This window comes from Nerophis lumbriciformis, linkage group LG01, assembly GCF_033978685.3.
Source record: "Nerophis lumbriciformis linkage group LG01, RoL_Nlum_v2.1, whole genome shotgun sequence".
Taxonomy (NCBI): Eukaryota; Metazoa; Chordata; class Actinopteri; order Syngnathiformes; family Syngnathidae; genus Nerophis; species Nerophis lumbriciformis.
Window position 1 is genome coordinate 55,430,900 of NC_084548.2, and position 21,023 is coordinate 55,451,922.

The window sequence follows — 21,023 nt, forward strand, 5'->3', positions numbered from 1 at the left end:
ACAAAACATTTTTTTTTCTGGCGCATTTAAAAATCAATAAACCCGCATCTGTTATGTTTAGGAGGAGAGTGTAGACGGCACAGACCACAAGGGGGTGAAGTATAGCTCTATGATTTATTATATATCTACTTATATATATAAAATAACAAACAATAATTATTTATTAATAAACTCAAGAATGGACTATGGCAAAAATTCAAGAGTGTGTATGAGTGTGACTATGTGTAGGAATGAACTGCTAAGTGTTACCACAGTGTCGGGCTAGAGGCAAGTTCAAAAGGGGCAGGGCAGGCTCAAAGATCCGTAAGGAAAGCAGGAAGTCGGGGGCGATAACGTGGCGTAGGAGGTCCGTGTCCAAGCGGGAGGTCGAGATCCACGAGGCAGTCAGGAAAGCAGAAGGAACGCTGGGAAAAAGACGAGACGCACAGCTCGTCACGAGGAATGAAAGCAGACTGCTGGAAGGACGACAATGAAGATACGGGACTAATCAAACACGGAGAAGAATACATAGAGAGCAAAGAACAAGATTGCATAGAGCATGATGATCGCTTACGGTACTCCAATGGATGATTACGTTCCGACCCGGGATAGCAGGTTGTGCAGGCTTTTGAAGGCAGGACCTCTGATCAACTTCAGGTGTGCTGATTGCCGGTGATTGACTGCAGCTGCCGGCTGCAGCAGGACTGACACGCGCAGGTGCGCTCTTGGAGACGCAATCAGCAGAGCACACAGATGAGGGCCCATTCCAGCCCTGGCCGTGACAGCATCAGCAATTAAAACATATCTTATGTGGTACTGTCACAATTAAAATTGAAAAAAACATATTAAACGTAAAAAAACTAAGAAATTAAATATTTGAACTCACAATTTGTAGGACCTATTCGACATCATATATGCCAGTGGTACCGCTAGTAGTCGGCTGATTCGAGTGGAAATGGCGAGCATTTCCCCATTTCATTGCCGACATCGTCTCACAAGATGTAGTTTCTCTTTAAATATCCTTCTTCAAAATGGCCTTGCAAATATATATCTGCCACCTAATCAATGTTTTGTTTTCCTACTTTGTGGGTCAACACTTCCTGCTTCCTGCTAAATTGCAACTTGTGATTGGATACTCACTTTGGAATGACAAGTGAGTATCTAATCACAGTCTCGTAAACATCAGGCTACCTTGAGAGACTACTGTCAACAAGTTGTGATCTGATTGGCTATCGCAACTGTCTATCAACTCTATGTGTTCTCAAATTCATCCACTAACGGTCCCAGTGAGTTATCCAATCACAGGCCAGCTAGAAGGCCTTATTGACAACAACTCGTGATCTGATTGGCTATCGCAATTGTCTATCAGCTGTATGTGCCCAGTCACTTACAGTACATACATAGATGCCTGCTGTTTTTTATCTTTGGTATGAACATTATTATGTAAACTTCAAGTCATTGTTTTTTTGTTGTTGCTTATTTGGTATTACAAAATGTTATTATTGATCGTGTTGTACTGCATTGTAATCTTTTGTTTTGTGATTGTGTGATGTTTTTTGCCTGGACCCCAGGAAGAATAGTCTCCACTTGCGGTGTAGACTAATGGGGATCCTTAATAAACTAAACTAAACATTTAGCCTCTGTCTTAGGCCTTGTAATGTTGTCCCATTCACTGCAGGAGAGCTGTATTTGTTCTTTAAATGTCCAACAGTGTTGATTTATCCTTTCTATACTTTTTCTAAATTGAGTGTACATTGTTTGTGAACCTACACTGATGCACTTCTGCCTCTTTGAGGTGAAAAAACAAACAAATAAACAACTTATTACAGGATGGATTTTGAAAAATAGTTTGCTTTATGCATAATTTTCGCTGTTTGCAAATTTGCCAAATTGGTTACCGCCCGGGTGCACACCAGAGCACATTCATCAGCGCACCTCCAAGAGCGCGCCGGTGCGCATAACTCCGGCTGCAGCAAGCTGCTGCATTCAATCAATCATCAGCAGTCAACAAACCTGTCGGTGATGAGAGGATCTGCCTTCAGAAGCCAGTGCGAACCTACATCCTGTGCCAGAACGTAGCAACCTGTCATGTACAGTAAGCTGAACCTAGCAAGCTCTATGCACTCTTTCTCTCTCTCTGTGTTTCTTCCCCGTCGTGTTCATTTGTCTCATGTCCTCCTTGTCGCCTTCCAGCAGCACAACACAAAAACAAACAAATAAAAAACTAATTACAGGATGGATTTTGACAAATAGGTGATGAATATAATGGCAGAAATTTCTGGGGAGTTTTTATCCTGAATTCCATTTGCAAATGAAATGGTGATAGCGTACTGTGTGAGAGCACCGATGCTGCCAGCAGTCAGTTAGAAATATTACTGCTTGGCTGATAATGGCAAACCCAAAAGACGGCTTGAAACATACCAATATTGCAGAAAAAGGGCTTTGAAGAAATGTTGTACTTTGACAAAGTGCTTGTATATTACTTCCATCAAGCCAGTCATTTACTGGACCCTGCAATAGTGATCGGGGTGCTCATATCTGGAAGAGAAGAGGAGTCTCCTAAAAGAGAATACATGGGATGACATGATGAAACGGAAAGAAAGGGAGAGACCATGAGTGGAGCCCCATGGAGTGCATTGGAAAGGGCGGGAAATCTGGCAAAGGCACAGAGGCGAGGGCGATACTCTTTTTAAGCTGGGAGGCTGGAACGAGGAATAAAGGCGATTAGAGCGAGAGGCGGAAGAAAGAGAGTGGCGAGGAGGCGAAACAGCGAAAGAGAGCATGAAGAGTGCAGTTAGAGGGAGGTGGGGAAGATGGAGACCCCCAAAGGGAAGCACTCTTGTGTGAGTCATCTACCAGCTGCTGGATGTGGGCCATCTGAGCCACATATTTGGGAGGAGAGGATCAGAGAGAATCATGGATGACATCTTATTGGACCAAGTGAAGCTTGACACAAGAAATGACTGAGAGAATGCAGTGTTTGCACTCTCACATGAAAACCACCAGTACCCTATTTTCCGGGTGATAGAGTGCATCGATATTTAAGCCGCACCCACCAAATTTTTATATTTTCACGTATATTAGCTGCACCAGACCATAAAAGGCAGATATATACAGGTACAAACGAGTTTGTAAATGTTTATTTATATATCTTAATTGTTTCCAAACGGTGCCTGTCACGCGGCAGTAAAACGGCTGATCAAACAAAACAGAAGTTATCGTCATGACCCACGAGCTGCGGAAACGAGCTCTCCTATCAGCTTAAAAGACTCGTTTTGGTGAGTTTACAAAACTGAAACAATACAAACAGAATACCATTGTAAGTAAATAATACCAAGACAGATGACTCGGTGAAGCAGTTCAAGCTTATCACTGCTGGTCTACACCATACTGAAGCAGAATGAGTCTAACGCCAGCCAAGGACGTTAAAATAATAAAAAAAATAACAAACATGTATCCATGAAAATATGGAAACAATTCTGATGGTGTGTTTGAAACAACTGGAATTAAATACTTTAGAAGTCCACTCTCCAATGCTGTACAATATTATTTGATTTCATAAAATGGAATTGTTGAATTGTTTTTCATACATTATTTCATATTTAAAATGTAGTTTCCTTTTTAAAAATCTTGTTACTTGTTATCTTCCCCTCCGGCTGCGGAGAGACATCTTTCTGCCCGCGTGGGGTGTGGTCTCTTGCTGGCTTGGGAGCTGGCTGTCTTCTCCCATGCCTTGTCCTCTGCAGGGCACGTCTGTCTATGGCCTGCTGCAGGCCATGTTGGGCGGCACAGTGGGCCCAGCTCTTGCTGGCCAACCTGGCTGCGTGGGACCGGTGGTCCCTTCTTCCCTGGGCACCACACCTTCTGTTTTGGGTTGGGCTCCCTGGGTGGTTGGGGGCCGTACTTTGGCTCCTGCACACACTGGGAGACAAATATATTGTACATAAAAATTCACATGCATACTCACACGCACATACTTATTCATACATATATACACACTTACGTATATTCATACATTAATACATACATACGTGCACAAATTAATACTTACCCACATACTGTACATACGTAAGTACATACGCTCCCACATACATACACAAATACAGTACATACATACACACTCACGGTACATACATCAATACGCATATTCACTGTACAAACATACATACAGTATACATATACTGTACATACACAAGCACATATACTGTACATACATACAGTCATGCATATAATCACATTTCATCAAACATATATTAACGTTGTTCCCCTTGGGGAAACTGGGTAACACATGGCACACTGACGAAGCTTAACCTAGTGTTACTATAACAATCTACGAGGTTAACACAGTTCACTTCTCTTTCTTCCCCTCCATTTATCGGCTTTCTTTTGTAATTCAAGTTATCATTTCATATATGTATTGCTGCATTTGAAACAATGGTATTGTTGATCATAGAGGTAATTATTATTATTACTCATTATCTTTAGTGATATTTCTATTGGTCTTTGTATTGCTCCATTTGTAGTGCAATAATGTTCATTGTAATTTCTGTGTTATTAATATTTACTTCACTAACCGCTTCTTTGCTATAATTTTTAGTATCATTATTGTACATATTGTATTTGCTAATGCTGTTCTAATGTTGTTGTTGTCTCTCTGTCTTATCCCCTCTTGTCCCCGCAATTTTGCCCTCTATCTCTCTTTTTTTCTCTTTCTATCCCCTCCCGATCTGGTCCGGCTGTGCCACACAATAATATACATTCATTTAATAAAGTCAAATACAAATAAGGCAATAAGAGAAGTATCCCATACTCTTACACTCTTTTGTAAAGTAAATATGTACAGCAAATATGGGCATCTACATTAACAATATGATTTCCCTGAGTGGCTGGACAGGACAAAAAAAAAAAAAAGGAGGTGAGGGGGGTGCTGCAGCCTATCTCAGCTGCATTCGGGCGGTAGGCGGGGTACACCAGATAATATGTTTGCTAATAGGTGCCATTTTACGGTCCTTATACACAAATTGTAACAATACTCGAATGCTGAAGCACAGTACGTCTGACTACGGTAGCTGGAATGCTCCGACAGTCCATCAAGCGGTGCGGTTTCATAGCTTGCAGTCTACACGTATCTGTTATGTGTGACTGCCATCTACTGGTCACACTTATCATTACACCATGTACCAAATAAAATAGCTTCGAGGTCGGTAAGCACAACCAGAACTATTCCGTACATTGGGCGCACCGGGTTATAGGAAATACGGTGTGTGTGTGTATATATATATATATATAAATATATATATATATTGTGTAGTAATGAACACATTCATAACAATATACAATATTTACAATATTTACCGTATTTTGATCACTTTAAGCATTACCAGAACTTATTTCCTGTGCCCATTTATTTCATTGCTTACAGCAACACACTTCCTACTTCCGTCAACAAACGGGTGTGTGTGTTCTAATCGTGGCAGACTTTGTAATACAAGAAAAAGACGACTATTTTTGGACAAATGAGGATTTACAACCTTATCTTCTTTTAACCTGAATATAGGGATGATGACCTATTGGTTATAGAAGCTTAGCTAGCATGAAGAGTGAAAAGTTGTAGCAGACAGTGGCGAGAGAGTCAGGATGGACATGCGTCGGCGGTGTAAATATTGGAGTGCTTCTGCTGCACTGAGTGGCACACGATGTTATTATCGATGGAAAGGCTTCTTGCATTTGGAAAGGAGGACACTGCTCAAAAAAACTGCATAACAATAAAATAATAACTTTTTGCACTAACAAACCCTGCAGTGGTAAAAACTTATTTCCACCAGAGATCCACATTAACGCAAGGCCACTACCCCAGCATCTGGCCACCGCGCAACAGCGCTACATGCCCCACAAAGACACCACAACAGACCGTGACATGGGAAGCGTGAGAACGAGACCCAGCAGAAGACAGGCGAACCCCAGACACACAGTACGGGCATGGCAGCCGGGCACACAGACCCTTATGTGTCATGCAGGCCCTGAGGGTAACAAAATTCTCAAAAATGAAATAAAAGAAAAAACAATGAAGACGACACATAACTACGGATTAACCGTGGATTATTATCAGAGAGGTGGAGCAGGTTGTTTTACAGTCAGTGATCAAGTCAATGTCAGTGCAACGATGAATGAGCAGACGCTCACTGGTGTGCTTGCTGGCAAATCCATCCATCCATCCATCCATTTTCTACCGCTTATTCCCTTTGGGGTCGCGGGGGGCGCTGCAGCCTATCTCAGCTACAATCGGGCGGAAGGCGGGGTACACCCTGGACAAGTCGCCACCTCATCGCAGGGTGCTTGCTGGCAAATATCACTCCAAAATAAACCCTTACGGTACTTTTAGATTAAACTTTTGCCAGGTTTTGAGCAAACAAAGGATGTGCATTCATGTAAAACCTTTAAAACAATTTTCCCCTGTGACATTCTGGCATTTGTGTAAAAATATTAAGTCTTTTTAACAGTTGTTTAAAATTATGCAAGCAAGCAATTTACCTTGAAAATATGCAATTATTCAAAATTCAAGTTTAATTAGTCTAATTAAAAATCAATTGCTTGACAGCGCTAATGTATAATATGCTATTCCATTGATTTATCTTTATTGACAAATTCATTATTTTACTATTTTATAACATTGCTATTGGAAAAACATACCAAACAGTCAATCAAACTAGTAGCTTACGTAACTGGTTGGATCATTACATATTTTGTTCTTAAGAACGTTTTACTACCTGTTACTTTAAAATTTCCCCCTCCTCCTTTGCTTCTTGTTACGCTGCCACCCCAGCCCCGGGTTCCTGCACCTGATCCACAATATTTATCCTCTCAGAAGACACATTCATGAACACGTCTTCTCCCTCACACTTCCACACATACAGTCAGTTACAGCCAAAATAGCTGAGCACCGTGAGGCGAAAGATAACAGCTTGTGCAGGAGTGTGACAAAGCTCGACTTCACTGTTCCAAGGTCCCTGAGACAGTCTCGAAAAGGCTCGGATGGAAAAAAAAAGGTTGCAGAAACGAGTGGTTTTCTTAATGTCAGTGCCAAAAGACAAGACCTGTGCTAGTGAGCCCTGAGCTGGTGCTCATCTCCCACACAGCTCTGTCACCATTGAAGAGTCACTATTGTTGCATGCTAAATTGGAATTAAAACGAGTAATACATTTTCTTTAAGCTCTGAGTTAAAAGTCAAATCTGTCACACTGCTTTCTAAAAAAAATAAAATAAAAAATCCCTTTTTTCTTTAAGTTGAGCTGTCACTTTAGGCTGACTCTCAGCCTCTCACCACTGCATTGAAGGGGGATGAGAACTATCATTACCTAACAATCCATTTAGCTCTAAAAGCTCAAAACCCAAAGAGATTGATCGATGAATCACTTCTCGACTCTATGTGTGTGTGCTGTCCTTGGTGCTGAATACTCATTCAAAAGTATTGCGGTACTTTGGTTTTCATACACCCCGTTTTTAGTTTGAATTAGTTTAGTTTACATCAAAACACGTTTTGGTTTTAGTACGGTGAAACATTTATTTGTGAATCAGAATATTTTGGCAATCAAGACACACCTGTCCCGAGTTGCCAATCAGGCTGCTACGTATGCCCCGTTCCTCCAGACAGGGCTGGATCATGATTGTTAGTTGCTACTCCGTGCACTTTCTAGCTGCACAAGTACTCCGGACCAGGCTGGATCATTTTTACATTGTAGTTCCATGCTGCTTAGTTTTCCCTATGCTTCTTGCATGTGCACTATTTTTGTCTTGTCAATAAATACATGTGTACCTGCACTTCGCCTGTCGTTTCTGCATCCTGGGGCCCAGACCAACAACACCCGCGCCAAAACGTGATATTGTAGCATACAGTAATAGTCCAAATTAAAGTCAACGAGAGCCTTACAGTCCGTGTTTTCAGGTTGTTAAAGAAGACACCACACTGCTCTGTGAGTGTAGGCAAAAAACCTGGGGTAATATTGGGCTTGGCGGCTGACCACAGTCGTTTTGTAAAGACCAAAACTGTCTTGCCCATGTGTTCTTAAATACAACAATGTAGTAGTATAGTACTCTATTGAAAGGTAAAACACTACTGAATTCTATAAAGATAAAAGTGATGATAAATGAAGAATAGGAGAGTAGCTGTCATTTACAAAATGTGGGGAAAAAAGTACATCTTTAACCCTAATGATAGTTTACACCAGGGGTCACCAAACTTTTTGACTCGGGGGGCCGCATTGGGTTAAAAGAATTTGGCCGGGGGCCGGGCTGTATATATATTCTGAGCGTGGTGATGTCACATTATCGATAGGGAAAATACATTTTCAGACAATATGATTTGCCTGAGCGGCTAGGAGAAACCGAGAGTAACAAGCGGTAGAAAATGGATTAGAAAAGACAGATTTAAAAAAATAATTAAAAAAGTAAAAATAATAATAATAATTTAACTTGGGACTTCCCGCGGGCTGTAGTTTGGGGACCACTGGTTTACACAAACAACATAACTAATACAGAGACAAATGACAACACAGACACAGACTGTTATTACACACACATCTAAACACAGACACACAAGTTAGAAACAACTAATAAAAATAATTGTATGGATATATCATCACGGGAATGATGGGCAGTCAAACTGGCATTTTAGTCACAGTGTTTGACCGTACAATAACCGTGACACCATACAAAAACAAACTTTTGGCAAACAATCTTGTCGTAAGTGTGGCATACAAAAATCAAGATACCAACAAATACTAAAATGAGAACTGAGTTTATTTGGTCATCCGTACTATCCAGGCCGCTATACTTTCCACAGCTAGATGAAAGACTAGAAATAGTCTCTATTAAAAGGGTTAATATTTTTTAAAGAACATATTATTGGATTTAGATTGTTTCTCATTGGGAATTTTTTTTTGGCCTTGATTTCCGTTTCCAACCCACACTATTTAAAGATGAATAATATTAAAACAATGGGGTAGCTATACCACTGTACTGTGATCCCAAGCAGACAAGTTGGTTAAAACTGTAAAAGTTCACATTTTGAAGCAATTAAAACTAAAAGCAGCAGATTAGAAATTTCACATTGAAGCTTGCAATCACTCAGTTAGAAATACAACCAAAACAATAGAATCTGTTGGAAATAAACTCTCCCCCTCTTTTTTAATCTATTTTGAATTAACATGCAGTTTAGCAACAACAACATGCTTTGTGGTTGTTTTTCAGGGAGCATGTAGACTTTCTGTTCTGAACCTTCATTTCCAAACACAGCACACGACCTTCATTTTAAGGTATCTGCTTTTGTGCATGTCGAGTGCTGCAATGAAAAACGAGTGTAATATTTTATGATCGTATTTTCCACAGCACATGCTGCTCAGGGTCACACAGAGTCTTTACTATCATATTTACTACAATGGGAAAAGGAGGAGAGGGAATTGCATTGTTGTCCTGAAGTATTCCTGTTCAGCAGTCAGCATGCTTTACTTAACACATTTGTGTACAATTTATGTGTCTAACTTAATCTCCTAACTCACACATATAACTAAGCCCAGTGGAATGCAGAAAATGGACACTAAAGTGGTTGTAATAGCTTAGAAAAGGCTGCCACCCTCAGACTGAATGGCCTCAGTGCAATAGGATCTATCTATATATCTATATATATTAGGGCTGTGAATCTTTGGGTGTCCCACGATTCGATTCAATATCGATTCTTGGGGTCACGATTCGAAATCTTTTTTTTTTTCAATTCAGCACGATTCTCCATTCAAAAACTATTTTTTCCCGATTCAAAACGATTCTCTATTCATTCAATACATAGGATTTCAGCAGGATCTACCCCAGTCTGCTGACATGCAAGCAGAGTAGTAGATTTTTGTAAAAAGCTTTTATAATTGTAAAGGACAATGTTTTATCAACTGATTGCAATACTATAAATGTGTTTTAACTATTAAATGAACCAAAAATATGACTTATTTTATCTTTGTGAAAATATTGGACACAGTGTTGTCAAGCTTATGAGATGCGATGCAAGTGTAAGCCACTGTGACACTATTGTTCTTTTTTTTTAAATGTCTAATGATAATGTCAATAAAGGGTTTTTAATCACTGCTATGTTGAAATTGTAACTAATATTGATACTGTTGTTGACAATATTCATTTTTGTTTCACTACTTTTGGTTTGTTCTGTGTCGTGTTTGTGTCTCCTCTCAATTGCTCTGTTTATTGCAGTTCTGAGTGTTGCTGGGTCGGGTTTGGTTTTGGAATAGGATTGCATTGTAATGGTATTGCTGTGTATTGTTTTATTGAATTGATTTATTAAAAATAAAAAATAAAACATTTTTAAATAAAAAAATAAAAAATAAAAAAATCGTTTTTAAAAAAATGAGAATCGGCTCTGAATCGCACAACGTGAGAATCGTGATTCGAATTCGAATCGAATTTTTCCCACACCCCTAATATATATATATATAACAAAATAAACAAATAAAGAGTACAAAGAAAATTCATACAACAATATCAGTAAACATTGCATGGTATACATTTTTAAAATTGGATTTCTATTTCCATACAACAATGCTACTTTGATTATAAATCAGTTTTTCAAGTCATAATAGTCATTTTATTTCAGACCCAAGGGGATCCATATCCCCAACACAACGATAACACACAAATAAAATAAATGCAAGCAAAAATAAAATAAATAACTTGTATACAAAAATATATATAATAAAAAAACACTCCACAATATTCAATGTCCAGTACTTAATAGGTACATTTAATAGTATTTTGACACACAATAACTAAACGTGTTCTGTACAATGTTTATGTGAAAAGTAATGTGAATTGGGGAGGCAAATAACACAAAATCAAAATCATCAGCAATCATTTGCAATCTGGGAAGGTCTCCATAAATGAACCGTTTGCAGTCGTACTCACAAAACGAGTTAAGAATGCAACTTTGGAGCAAAAATCCAATACTTATTGACCAATGTTTCTTAACGAGGGCCTTAACCAGGATTTAACAAATATCATGTCAAAAAATGGTGGTCCAAGAGGAGCTATGAAAGACTGAAATCATGGGTATACCAGCACCATATAAATATTACCTTGAGCAACACAATGACCAATCCACTTTAAAATAATTTTTTAAACATGATTAAAACATATCTAAAACCTTTAACTCCAACATGGATTTTAACTATTGACCTTCTACTTCATGGTTCATGTCCTAATAACGCGCCACGAGGGCTATCAGACGTTTTACATCAATTTCATTCAGATGAAATCAGTATTGTTATGTCAGTATAATTTAATGTTGTTGTGTGTGAATGTGAGTGTGAATGTTGTCTGTCGATCTGTGTTGGCCCTGCGATGAGGTGGCAACTTGTCCAGGGTGTACCCCGCCTTCCGCCCGATTGTAGCTGAGATAGGCTCCAGTGCCCCCCGCGACCCTGAAGGTAATAAGCGGTAGAAAATGGATGGATGGATGTTGAAAGCACATTTTGGATCGATGATTTTTAAAAGTAAAACTGGACTTCGTCTGGAGTTGTAGCGGGTTCAGCTCTGCATGACCAAAGATCGTACATTGAGAGGATGATCTGCCACATTGTGATGTTCAGTGCACACGATGACCCACACAACTATATTTGCAGTCAGCCATATCATTTTCTTGTCACCATGGTTCGCCCGCGTACTATCATGAAAACCCAAGCGCATCAAGATGTAGCATCCTCCATATGTATAATCTGTCTGTGTAAAGTTTGAAAGCAATCAGATGAAATATCTAGAAGGAATTAGTTATACCTGGAAATAGAGAAAATCTGTAGGAAATTACCTTTTTTGAATGTTTTAAGGTTACAAATGTCGATAAAAGATGTAGAGCTGCATGCTAACTGAATTAGTCACGCGACTTATATTCATATATGGCGGTATGATGCTAAATTCCTCACCAGTAGTGCGGGTTGTATGGTAAAAACAGCTGTTTGGCCCATTTTCGCTTTGGCCATTGGAGGCAAAATGTCTTAAAACCTTAAATTGGAAGTCTTAGAAAATGTGGAATTAAAAAAATTGTAAGCCATGATCTTCAACATTATAAGAAATAAAGGCATGATATATCTCAGTGAGTTAATAAATTAGTTTCACATTTAAAGTTGATTTGCTGACATTAATGGACTTTTACACAATCTTCTATTATTTTTTTAGTTTGACGGTGAAGATCTGATTGGAGGAAATCATGCAGCTTTTCTCTGACTACAATTGAACATTGACCTACCTAAAAAATGTGTGTCTTCTGTGGCAAATGGGTGCAAACTTCTGATCGCAAACTTAGTCGTTGCTTGGTGACATGCGTCTAGCGGCAGACGTGAACTGGAGCCAGTACTACCCGCCCTGGAGTCAGCAAAAATCTGTCTTTTAAAATGCCCATCTAAATTAGAAGGCATTCATTTAAATTTCACAAATAATAGTGTCGACATTATATGCTGTGTTAGTATCTGTTGTGTTTACGCCAGGTGACTGCTGCTGGGATGAGATCGGACCGGTTCAGAAAAGCGACATTCACTTATGGTTAATTAATTTTGTGTGTTTAAATGTTTTAGCATATTGCTCGTATGTCCTCCTCTAGATGAAATAGTAGCCTTGCAATGTTTACAAGTAGCGCTGTTGCAATATTTTCTTGTAAAAAGTCATTGGAGTGTTTCTTGCAATGACACCATTCCCGCTCGCTGGAATCATTAAAATAATTGCTTTGAAAACATTTCAAGCGATTCCAAGGAATTGATACACTGTAAAACGGTTCTGAACAAGAACCGGTTTTCGATTCCTATCCCTAATTACAGGCGCCGAAGAGAAAGGCTACATATACTGAGATTTGTTTATAGGTGCACATGTTTAGAAAAACTCAAGGAAAACAAAGAAAAGGCTTTTTAAGGAAGTTAAATATGTGGACATCAGGTCATTTAGGCAGAGATGTAAGCGTATCTTGCTTGTGTACGAGACAAACAGCAGACACCTGCACATCACTCTTCTTCAGGAGGCAGCATACCTTTAAGTCGTCTTCTGTGAAAACAAGTTCATTCAAAATCTTGTTTTCAAGCTGTTCTGTATACGTCTCTTTTAAGGAACTTAATGAAGTGCAGGATTGGCTATCAACACTTGAGTGGAACAAAGATTCACTGTTGTTGTCTTGTGTCAAGTGTTTGGAGTGCTGCAGGGCAGCTTGTCCTTCACACTCACTCATGCTATCATCATCTGACCTTGGTGTGCTGTTACCAACATGTGGATATTCAACAGGCTGACTGTAATTACCATTTGACGATGTCTCATCAATGGGCTTTATTGTGCTCCAGAGTGGCCGTAAGCATGCATTGGTGTTCCTCACGATCACCGCAGGTGCAAAGTTGCTCTGACTGAGTTGACTGAGCGTTATCGAGTGTGCCAACAACATTTCCTCTGGGATGGTCTGTACAATGTTGATGCTCCACGGGTCGACAGGTTCACGTCGGTTTCTATAAGCGGTGAGTTTTTTGTTTGAATCACCAGGGATATAGTCACAATGTTTTTCAACACTCTCTAAGTCCATCTCCTCCTCTTCCTCAGAGGAAGAATCTTGATCCAGACACCCCGCTTTCGAGCCCGACTTGGCTAAACTTACAGGAGATTCAAACACTACTCCTTTTGGGGCAAGCGGTCGGACATGTTGGTGACGACAGTTTGAAGATGCTGATGATTTCATTTTGTTATCAGGCAGCCTCCCCATGTATTGTCGTACTGACTCAGGCACCAATATCTCATGCCTTTTGCCAGGGAGTAAGGCAGAGAGGCTTCCTGGAATGCCATTTCCTATAATAGGCACAAGAGACAAAGGTTTGAGTCCGGAGACAAAGTCTATCAGCTCTTGATGAGATGAGTGATCGGAGTAGGGCACCACATGGACTTTGGGATGAAAGGAGACCAGGGGCCTGCTGGTGGGATAGATAGCCAGGGTGGGCTCTTCCTTGTTCCACTGGCACAAGGCAGAAAAGGAAATCTCTCTCTGCTCCACGACTCGGATACGTCCAGCACCCGGGTCAGTGGTGAAAACGTCAGGCAGTTCGAGCAATGTGAGGGTCTTCATCCTCTCATAGCTAACCTCAATCCAAGTTTGAAATTCCATGGCCAAATCCACTAGCAGGGACTCTTTGCCCAGCGCATATAGGCCTGCAGAAATCAACAAAGTAGTTTAATTCTAGAGTTCAATGTACAGATATATAAATAGTACCAAGTAGTGAAGGGTTGAACTAGACCAGGGGTCTGTAACCTTTTTGGCTGAGAGCCATGAAAGCCAAATATTTTAAAAATGTATTTCTGTGAGAGCCATATAATATTTTTTAACACTGAATACTACTAAATTCATGCATTTGTAACTAAGACCAACATTTTAGACTATAATAAGTCTCTTATTCTTTTTAATTACATTGTTATTCTGAAGCTAACCAATAATAAATAAAATACTTCTTACCGTTAATGCAACTTCTTGAACAGGTGTGGTAGAAAACGGATGGATGGATTAAAATACATGAAAATGTTTTATATTTTGAACTTTATTTTTAACACTGTGATTACCAGCGGAATTATTCAATACTTATCGTGTTAAGCAATGTCAGCTAAGATTTATCTGAGAGCCAGATGCAGTCATCAAGAGAGTCACATCTGGCTCGAGAGCCATAGGTTCCCTACCCCTGAACTAGACTATATAGTTTTTCCTAAATTCCATATCTCCATCTAACAAGGCATTTTAGCTCATTCTAGTAATGTAATACAATATTAATGTACCGTTTAATGCATCACAGTATCTTCATTTGGGAGTAAGCCATTGGTTGTGTGGTTGCACATGCATTTAAAGTGTGGTGTTTCCATTTACAAAAACTTTGGACGAGACCTGGCCACATTGAAGGAGCTCGACGTAAACTGGAAATAGAAAAAAAAAAAAAAGTAAACAAAGTTACCTAAGACTACATTATGGTCAGGGTGGCTGCGGATGATCTCCTTAATTTGCTGAGTGGCTTGCTTTCTCGTGGGGATCATGCGATTGGGGTCACAGTTGGTGTTGTCCAAGTACAGAACATTGATTGTGGCGCTTGTAATAAGGCAAAGATCACGCAGCATTGATGGGGAATACCTGAAGTCACCTAAAATTGTTGTAGTTAACAAAACACCAAGTCAGTACAGCACTAGCATATTTTTGATCTCACATGTAGGCCTGGGCCGATCAGTCAATAAATCTATTAATCGATAGATGGAAATTAACTCGACAACAATAAATTAACCATGTCCGTATGGGTTTGTTTTCTTTACCTGTTTGGGCTTACCCCTCAGTACCTGAGCACTTTTATTCAATAGTATGAGTACATGACTGCAATGAACCCTCTTGTTAGCTGTTCACAATCTTTATCTTGGTGGGCAGAGACGAGACTGAAAGCTCGCTCGCTCACTCGCTCACTCTCACACTCTCACACACACAGGATGCAAGGACAAAACGTGGCTACTCACTAGTGAGAAGCATCGCAAAGTAACAGAAACTAAGAAGGAAAAAAGATGATTGCAAAGCCAAATGTTTCTGTATGGGAATATTTTGGCTTTAAACGGAAATAAGAAACATGAGCCCATCAACACAGACGAATGAGCCAGTTTGCAAATTTGTTGGAAAGTGATGGCGACAAAAAAACGACAACAAAACAAACCACTTGACCGCTTTTCTAAATGGGAAAAAATCTGCACTTCAAGATGTACAATGTTTATTGAAGTGTAATTTTTACTGACAGAGATTGAGTGTCCATTTTATTTTTACGCTTCTTTACTTATTTAGTATAACTAATGTTATTCACCTTCCAATTAATGGTAAAAAATACTAATGAGAAATAAAAGTTGATTGCAATTGAAATGGCTAGTTGCATTACTAGTATTACCGGTACATATTATTGAATTGTCTATTATTAGGTATTATTACTATATTACTAGTAATAGTCAATGATTCGTCTCTAATGCTGACATAATATCGTTTATCGACAATTATTTGTGGGACAATATATAGTCCAGCAAAAATGTGTTATCAGCCCAGGCCTAAGTTGTGTAAGATAACTATTATGTGTGTGTATACACTAACCAGTGTACAGTATAGAACCGAAGTAACCCTCAAAGAGGAACATGACAGCCCCTGGACAGTGGTTGGCATCAATTAGAGTAACTGTCATCTTCTCTTTGCCAACGTCATCCAGAGACAGAAGGTAGGAGTCATCCAGTTCTAGTGGGTGGATCCACTGCTCCTTCACCTGCAAAGAAAAAAAAAATAGTTAGGAAAATCAAATATTATAAATCAAGTGTGATGATTCAGAATTCTCTTTGAATTCCATTTTCTTTATATGGATATGAAAGTAAAAGTCAATCTCAGCCGCAGAAAAACATTAATTCATTTATTTTCTACTGAGGAGATCGACCTATTATTGGCTGGGCTAATTATCGGTGGCGATATTTGGCATTTTGACGTCTATTGGTATCGGCCTGTTTTTATCGGTATCAGTATTTAATCGTATTTTTTTCAACTACAACAGAACTACATTAGCAGATACAATATATACACTGTACACATATAATCAGTATTTAGTATTTGTTAACTCTTCCGGGCTACATTACACCCCCCCCCCTCCGTGCATCGGTTGAGGTGGGCGGGGTTTGGTGCTAGCGGAGGTGTATAATGTAGCCCGGAAGAGTTAGTGATGCATGGGATTCTGGTATTTGTTCTGTTGTGTTTATGTTGTGTTACAGTGCGGATGTTCTCCCGAAATGTGTTTGTCATTCTTGTTTGGTGTGGATTTACAGTGTGGCGCATATTAGTAAGAGTGTTAAAGTTGTTTATATAACAACCCTCAGTGTAACCTGTATGGCTGTTGACCAAGTATGCCTTGCAGTCTCTTACGTGTTTAAGCAGAGGCCGCACGCAGATAGCATGGTGTAAAAGCAGACGCGACGACATGTTGTAGAGGACGTTAAAGGCAGTGCCATCACGGCACGCCCTCAATATTGTAGTCCGGGTGAAAATCGGAGAATGTTTGCCCCGGGAGATTTCCGAAAGAGGCACTAAAATCCGGAAACCTCCTGGAAAAATCGGTGGGGGATCAGCAAGTATGCAGTTGAGTCGCATCAGAGTGATCAAAGAGCCGCGGGTTGCCGACCCCTGTCCTAGGTACTTGAACTCCTCCACTTGGGGCAGGGTCTCCTCCCCAACCCGGAGATGGCACTCCACCCTTTTCTTGTCGGGTTATATTCTCAGCCACTTATTTTTCAGGTAAGAGGCATAATTTATGTTTTAGAATAAACTTTACAGGAAGGCACACCCAGACGTGATCACCAATACTCTGTTTACTCAGGTCCCGAAATATAAATTGAGTATTGTTGGCGCTCTCTGAAAGGTTATTTATCTGATTTTATGGGCGGTATAGTGGAGCTCTCATTGGCTGCGCTGTAATCAGACTTGTATTTACATTTATTTAATAAGAATGTGTTAAAAAAAAAAAATCCATCTGTCGTCATGTCTTTCATAAAGCTTGTGAACAATAGGCAAAATAAAATAAAAAAGTGCAGTTCCCCTTTAACACATTCAGGGGGTTCAAGTGTAGCCTATTTATGTAATGAAAGAATCTTCCAGAAGATGCTTGTATGATGTATTTGATTCCATTCACATATATTATATTGTTCATTGGCATTAGGGCTTGGCGATATATCGATATACGCGATATATCGCGGGTTTGTCTCTGTGCGATATAGAAAATGACTATATCGTGATATCGAGTATACGTTCTCACACAGTTGCTTTTAGCTGCGGACATTACACTACAGGCTTTACTCACTCTGTCTTGTCTGTCCTTCTCACAGACAGCAAGCGCACCTTCTTACATACGTCACATACTGTCACGTCATACGTCACATACGTATACGTCCTCCCTGAGCAGAGAGGTAGCAGCATGGCTGACATTAGCTGTGATGCTAGCGGAGCGGTGCGAGCGCTAATACAAGAGAAAGAAGGTGCGAATCTGGTAACAAATGAAGGAATAATTAATTCCTAAGAAAAACAGCAGGGGGTCCATCGTCTGGCGGTGGTTTGGCTTCAAGTGGGAATATGTCGAACAGACAACCGGAATTTGTCAAGTGTGGGGCAAAAGCGTTGCTATAGAAAGTAGCATTACTGCTGTAACAAACAGTTCAGGGTGTCCCAAGTTACCGGAGTGTGATAGGTAAGGAGGAGGAGTTTTGTCCCTCCAGAGTTGCCGTAGGGCTGTGACGTAGGGTGTGTGTGGTTGTGGAAGGAGGTGTGTGATGTTGACATTAAAGAAGCGGTGGCTACCGAACCTGCTCTAATGTCTCCTGTTTATTATTTTATTAGATAAGTACACTGTATAGGCCGGGGGTCGGCAACCCGCGGCTCTTGAGCCGCATGCGGCTCTTTAGCGCCGCCCTAGTGGCTCTCTGGAGCTTTTTGAAAAATGTATGAAAAATAGAAAAAGATGAGGGGAAAAAAATATATTTTTTGTGTTAATATGGTTTCTGTAGGACAAACGTGACACAAATCTCCCTAATTGTTATAAAGCACACTGTTTATATTAAACATGCTTCACTGATTCGAGTATTTGGCGAGCGCCGTTTTGTCCTACTAATTTTGGCGGTCCTTGAACTCACCGAAGTTTGTTTACATATATAAGTTTCTCCGACTTTCTAGGACGTCTTTTATGCCACTTCTTTTTCTGTCTCATTTTGTCCACCAACCTTTTAATGTTGTGCGTGAATGCACAAAGGTGAGTTTTGTTTATGTTATTGACTTGTGTGGAGTGCTAATCAGACTGCATGACTGCCAGCTAATCGATGCTAACATGCTATTTAGGCTAGCTATATGTACATATTGCATCATTATGCCTCATTTGTAGCTAAATTTGAGGTCATTTAGTTTCCTTTAAGTCCTCTTAATTCAATGTATATCTCATGACACACTATCTGTATGTAATATGGCTTTTAATTTTTTGAGGCTCAGACAGATTTTTTTTTTTGTATTTTCGGTCCAATGTGGCTCTTTCAACATTTTGGGTTGCCGACCCCTGGTATAGGCGAATCCAGGACACTCGGCCACACTGCTAACATGTAGCATCATTTGAAAAGTCACCCGCTAGACAATGAAGAGGGCTTACTCCGCACGTCAATATCTCCGTTTGGTGCCACACGTGCACACCATCAAAATGCCGAGGCAAACATTTCCAGATCAACACCGTATGAAAAAAATAGTAATTTTTTTAGTTGTGAATTCCTTCTCTGCATGAAAGTTTAAAAGTAGCATATATTAATGCAGTATGAAGAACAATGTTTTAATGTAGACACATAGAATCATCATACTGCTGTGAATATATGCATCAAGTGTTCATTCAAGGCTAGGGCAAAATATCGAGATATATATCGTGTATCGCGATATGGCCTTAAAATATCGCGATATTAAAAAAAGGCCGTATCGCCCAGCCCTAATTGGCATATGTTCTCCATCACAAATGCAGTAAAGGCGCACTCACCCCCAGTTTAACTCTGAGCAGAGAGGCAGTGACAGGTGAGCAGTAGATGGGTCGGTCTGCCCAAGTGGACGTGAGGCCCACCGTGTGGTCGCTGTGCATATGAGACAGGAAGAAGAGTCGCGTCCCTGGACACTTGCGAACTTTCCAGAAGTCAACAGCCAGCGGCGTGTTTGGGATGATCTTGCCATTAGACATCGTCTCAGTCGTCCCGGGATGTTACACAGCCAGCAACGTAGCAGGTCGACCATTCCATTTACTCATTGAATGTTATCAACATCTTATATTATTAATGCGTCTTACAATATGATATTAGCTTTTAAGTATGCATATTTGTATTTAAATACAGAAAGGTCGCTTAGTGACTGCGTTAGCCAGGTTTGACTAAACAAAGCAAGCTGTGTTGAACTCGTTTGAGTTAGACTTGCCTGGCTACGTCCATTATGTTGCTGCATTACGGACCCATCTTTTCGCTTCTTGAAAACGTTCTACTGAGCTCTCAAACATGTTTACTTATCACAGTCCAATGTGAGACTGCAGTCTCTGTCCCCCGCCATTTATATTTTTAATTTCGTCCCGACGCCCATTTCCGCATCTGCTTCTTCCTCGTTGCCAAACGTTGTGGTGTCCTATAGTACCTGGTGCGACACTGCCTCTTAGAGTTCACTCTTGTCATCGCATACTTTTTTCCTTAGTGTGACTATTATCAATTTGTCATTCTATGCAACCAAACAAAAAAGTATTTGCAACTAAGAATAAACGATTTTCAACCAAAAATAATAATTATTGATAATTTTTATGATAAGTTTATTTCTATTTATTTGTTTTTGCTTATAATTTCCTGCATCTACAGGCCTTGAATTTTAACTTGTTAAAGTCAAGGCAAGTCTTGCCTTAAGCAGGGCTCATGGTTATTGTGACCAAATTTATCACGGTTATTATACCTGGGGATAGGTTGATTGGCAAAACTAAAATTGGTCCTAGTGTGTGAATGTGAGTGTGAATGTTTTCTGTATATCTGTGTTGGCCCAGTGATGAGGTGGCGACTTGTCCAGGGTGTACCCCGCCTTCCGCCCGAATGCAGCTGAGATAGGCTCCAGCACCCCCTGCCACCCCAAAAGGGACAAGCGGTAGAAAACGGATGGATTATTATTGCGGTCATTTTAAATGTGCTCCAAATTTTCAAAAACTACTTATACTGAAATCCTTTGACCAAATTGTTTATTTTATTTTTAAAACACACCCATTCAAAATGCATATATGTACCTCAAATAGTAAGCTGATTGTGCATATGAACGCAATATAAGCATTATAAACAAAGTAATATGGTAGAAACAAAATAATACTATAAATAAATTAAAATAAATGTGAAAAATTCCCAAGATGACATATTATGGATGTAAGACATAACTGCACTTTTTGTCCATATAGATAAAAATAGTG

At 39.8% G+C, this 21,023-nt stretch overlaps 1 protein-coding gene across 4 annotated transcripts; it reads right to left on the reverse strand.

Moving 5' to 3' along the window:
- Positions 1–3,136: 3,136 nt before the first annotated feature.
- On the reverse strand, positions 3,137–20,174 carry dclre1b (DNA cross-link repair 1B). Of its 4 annotated transcripts, XM_061987389.1 has the most exons (5): positions 19,584–20,174; positions 16,142–16,307; positions 14,985–15,167; positions 13,306–14,196; positions 3,137–3,900 (listed from the first exon to the last, which is right to left on the reverse strand). In XM_061987389.1, the coding sequence occupies exons 1-5, from the start codon at positions 19,776–19,778 to the stop codon at positions 3,737–3,739; spliced, it is 1,599 nt and encodes a 532-aa protein (XP_061843373.1). In that variant the 5' UTR covers positions 19,779–20,174; the 3' UTR covers positions 3,137–3,736. The 4 variants fall into 4 exon arrangements, with proteins under 4 accessions (XP_061843373.1, XP_061843356.2, XP_061843365.2 ...); XM_061987372.2 differs by lacking the exon at positions 3,137–3,900 and having other exon boundaries at positions 10,589–14,196; positions 16,169–16,307; XM_061987363.2 differs by lacking the exon at positions 3,137–3,900 and having other exon boundaries at positions 10,590–14,196.
- Between the last annotated feature and the right edge of the window lie 849 nt (positions 20,175–21,023).

Bases quoted from the DNA above. Each gene is read 5' to 3' on its own strand.
- dclre1b (XM_061987363.2), bottom strand. From the start codon at position 19,778: ATGTCTAATGGCAAGATCATCCCAAACACGCCGCTGGCTGTTGACTTC. The intron at 15,168-16,141 runs GTTAGTGTATAC...CAACAATTTTAG, and splicing joins CGGTTCTATACTGTACACTG to GTGACTTCAGGTATTCCCCA. The intron at 14,197-14,984 runs GTAACTTTGTTT...TGATTTCTGCAG, and splicing joins TGACCATAATGTAGTCTTAG to GCCTATATGCGCTGGGCAAA.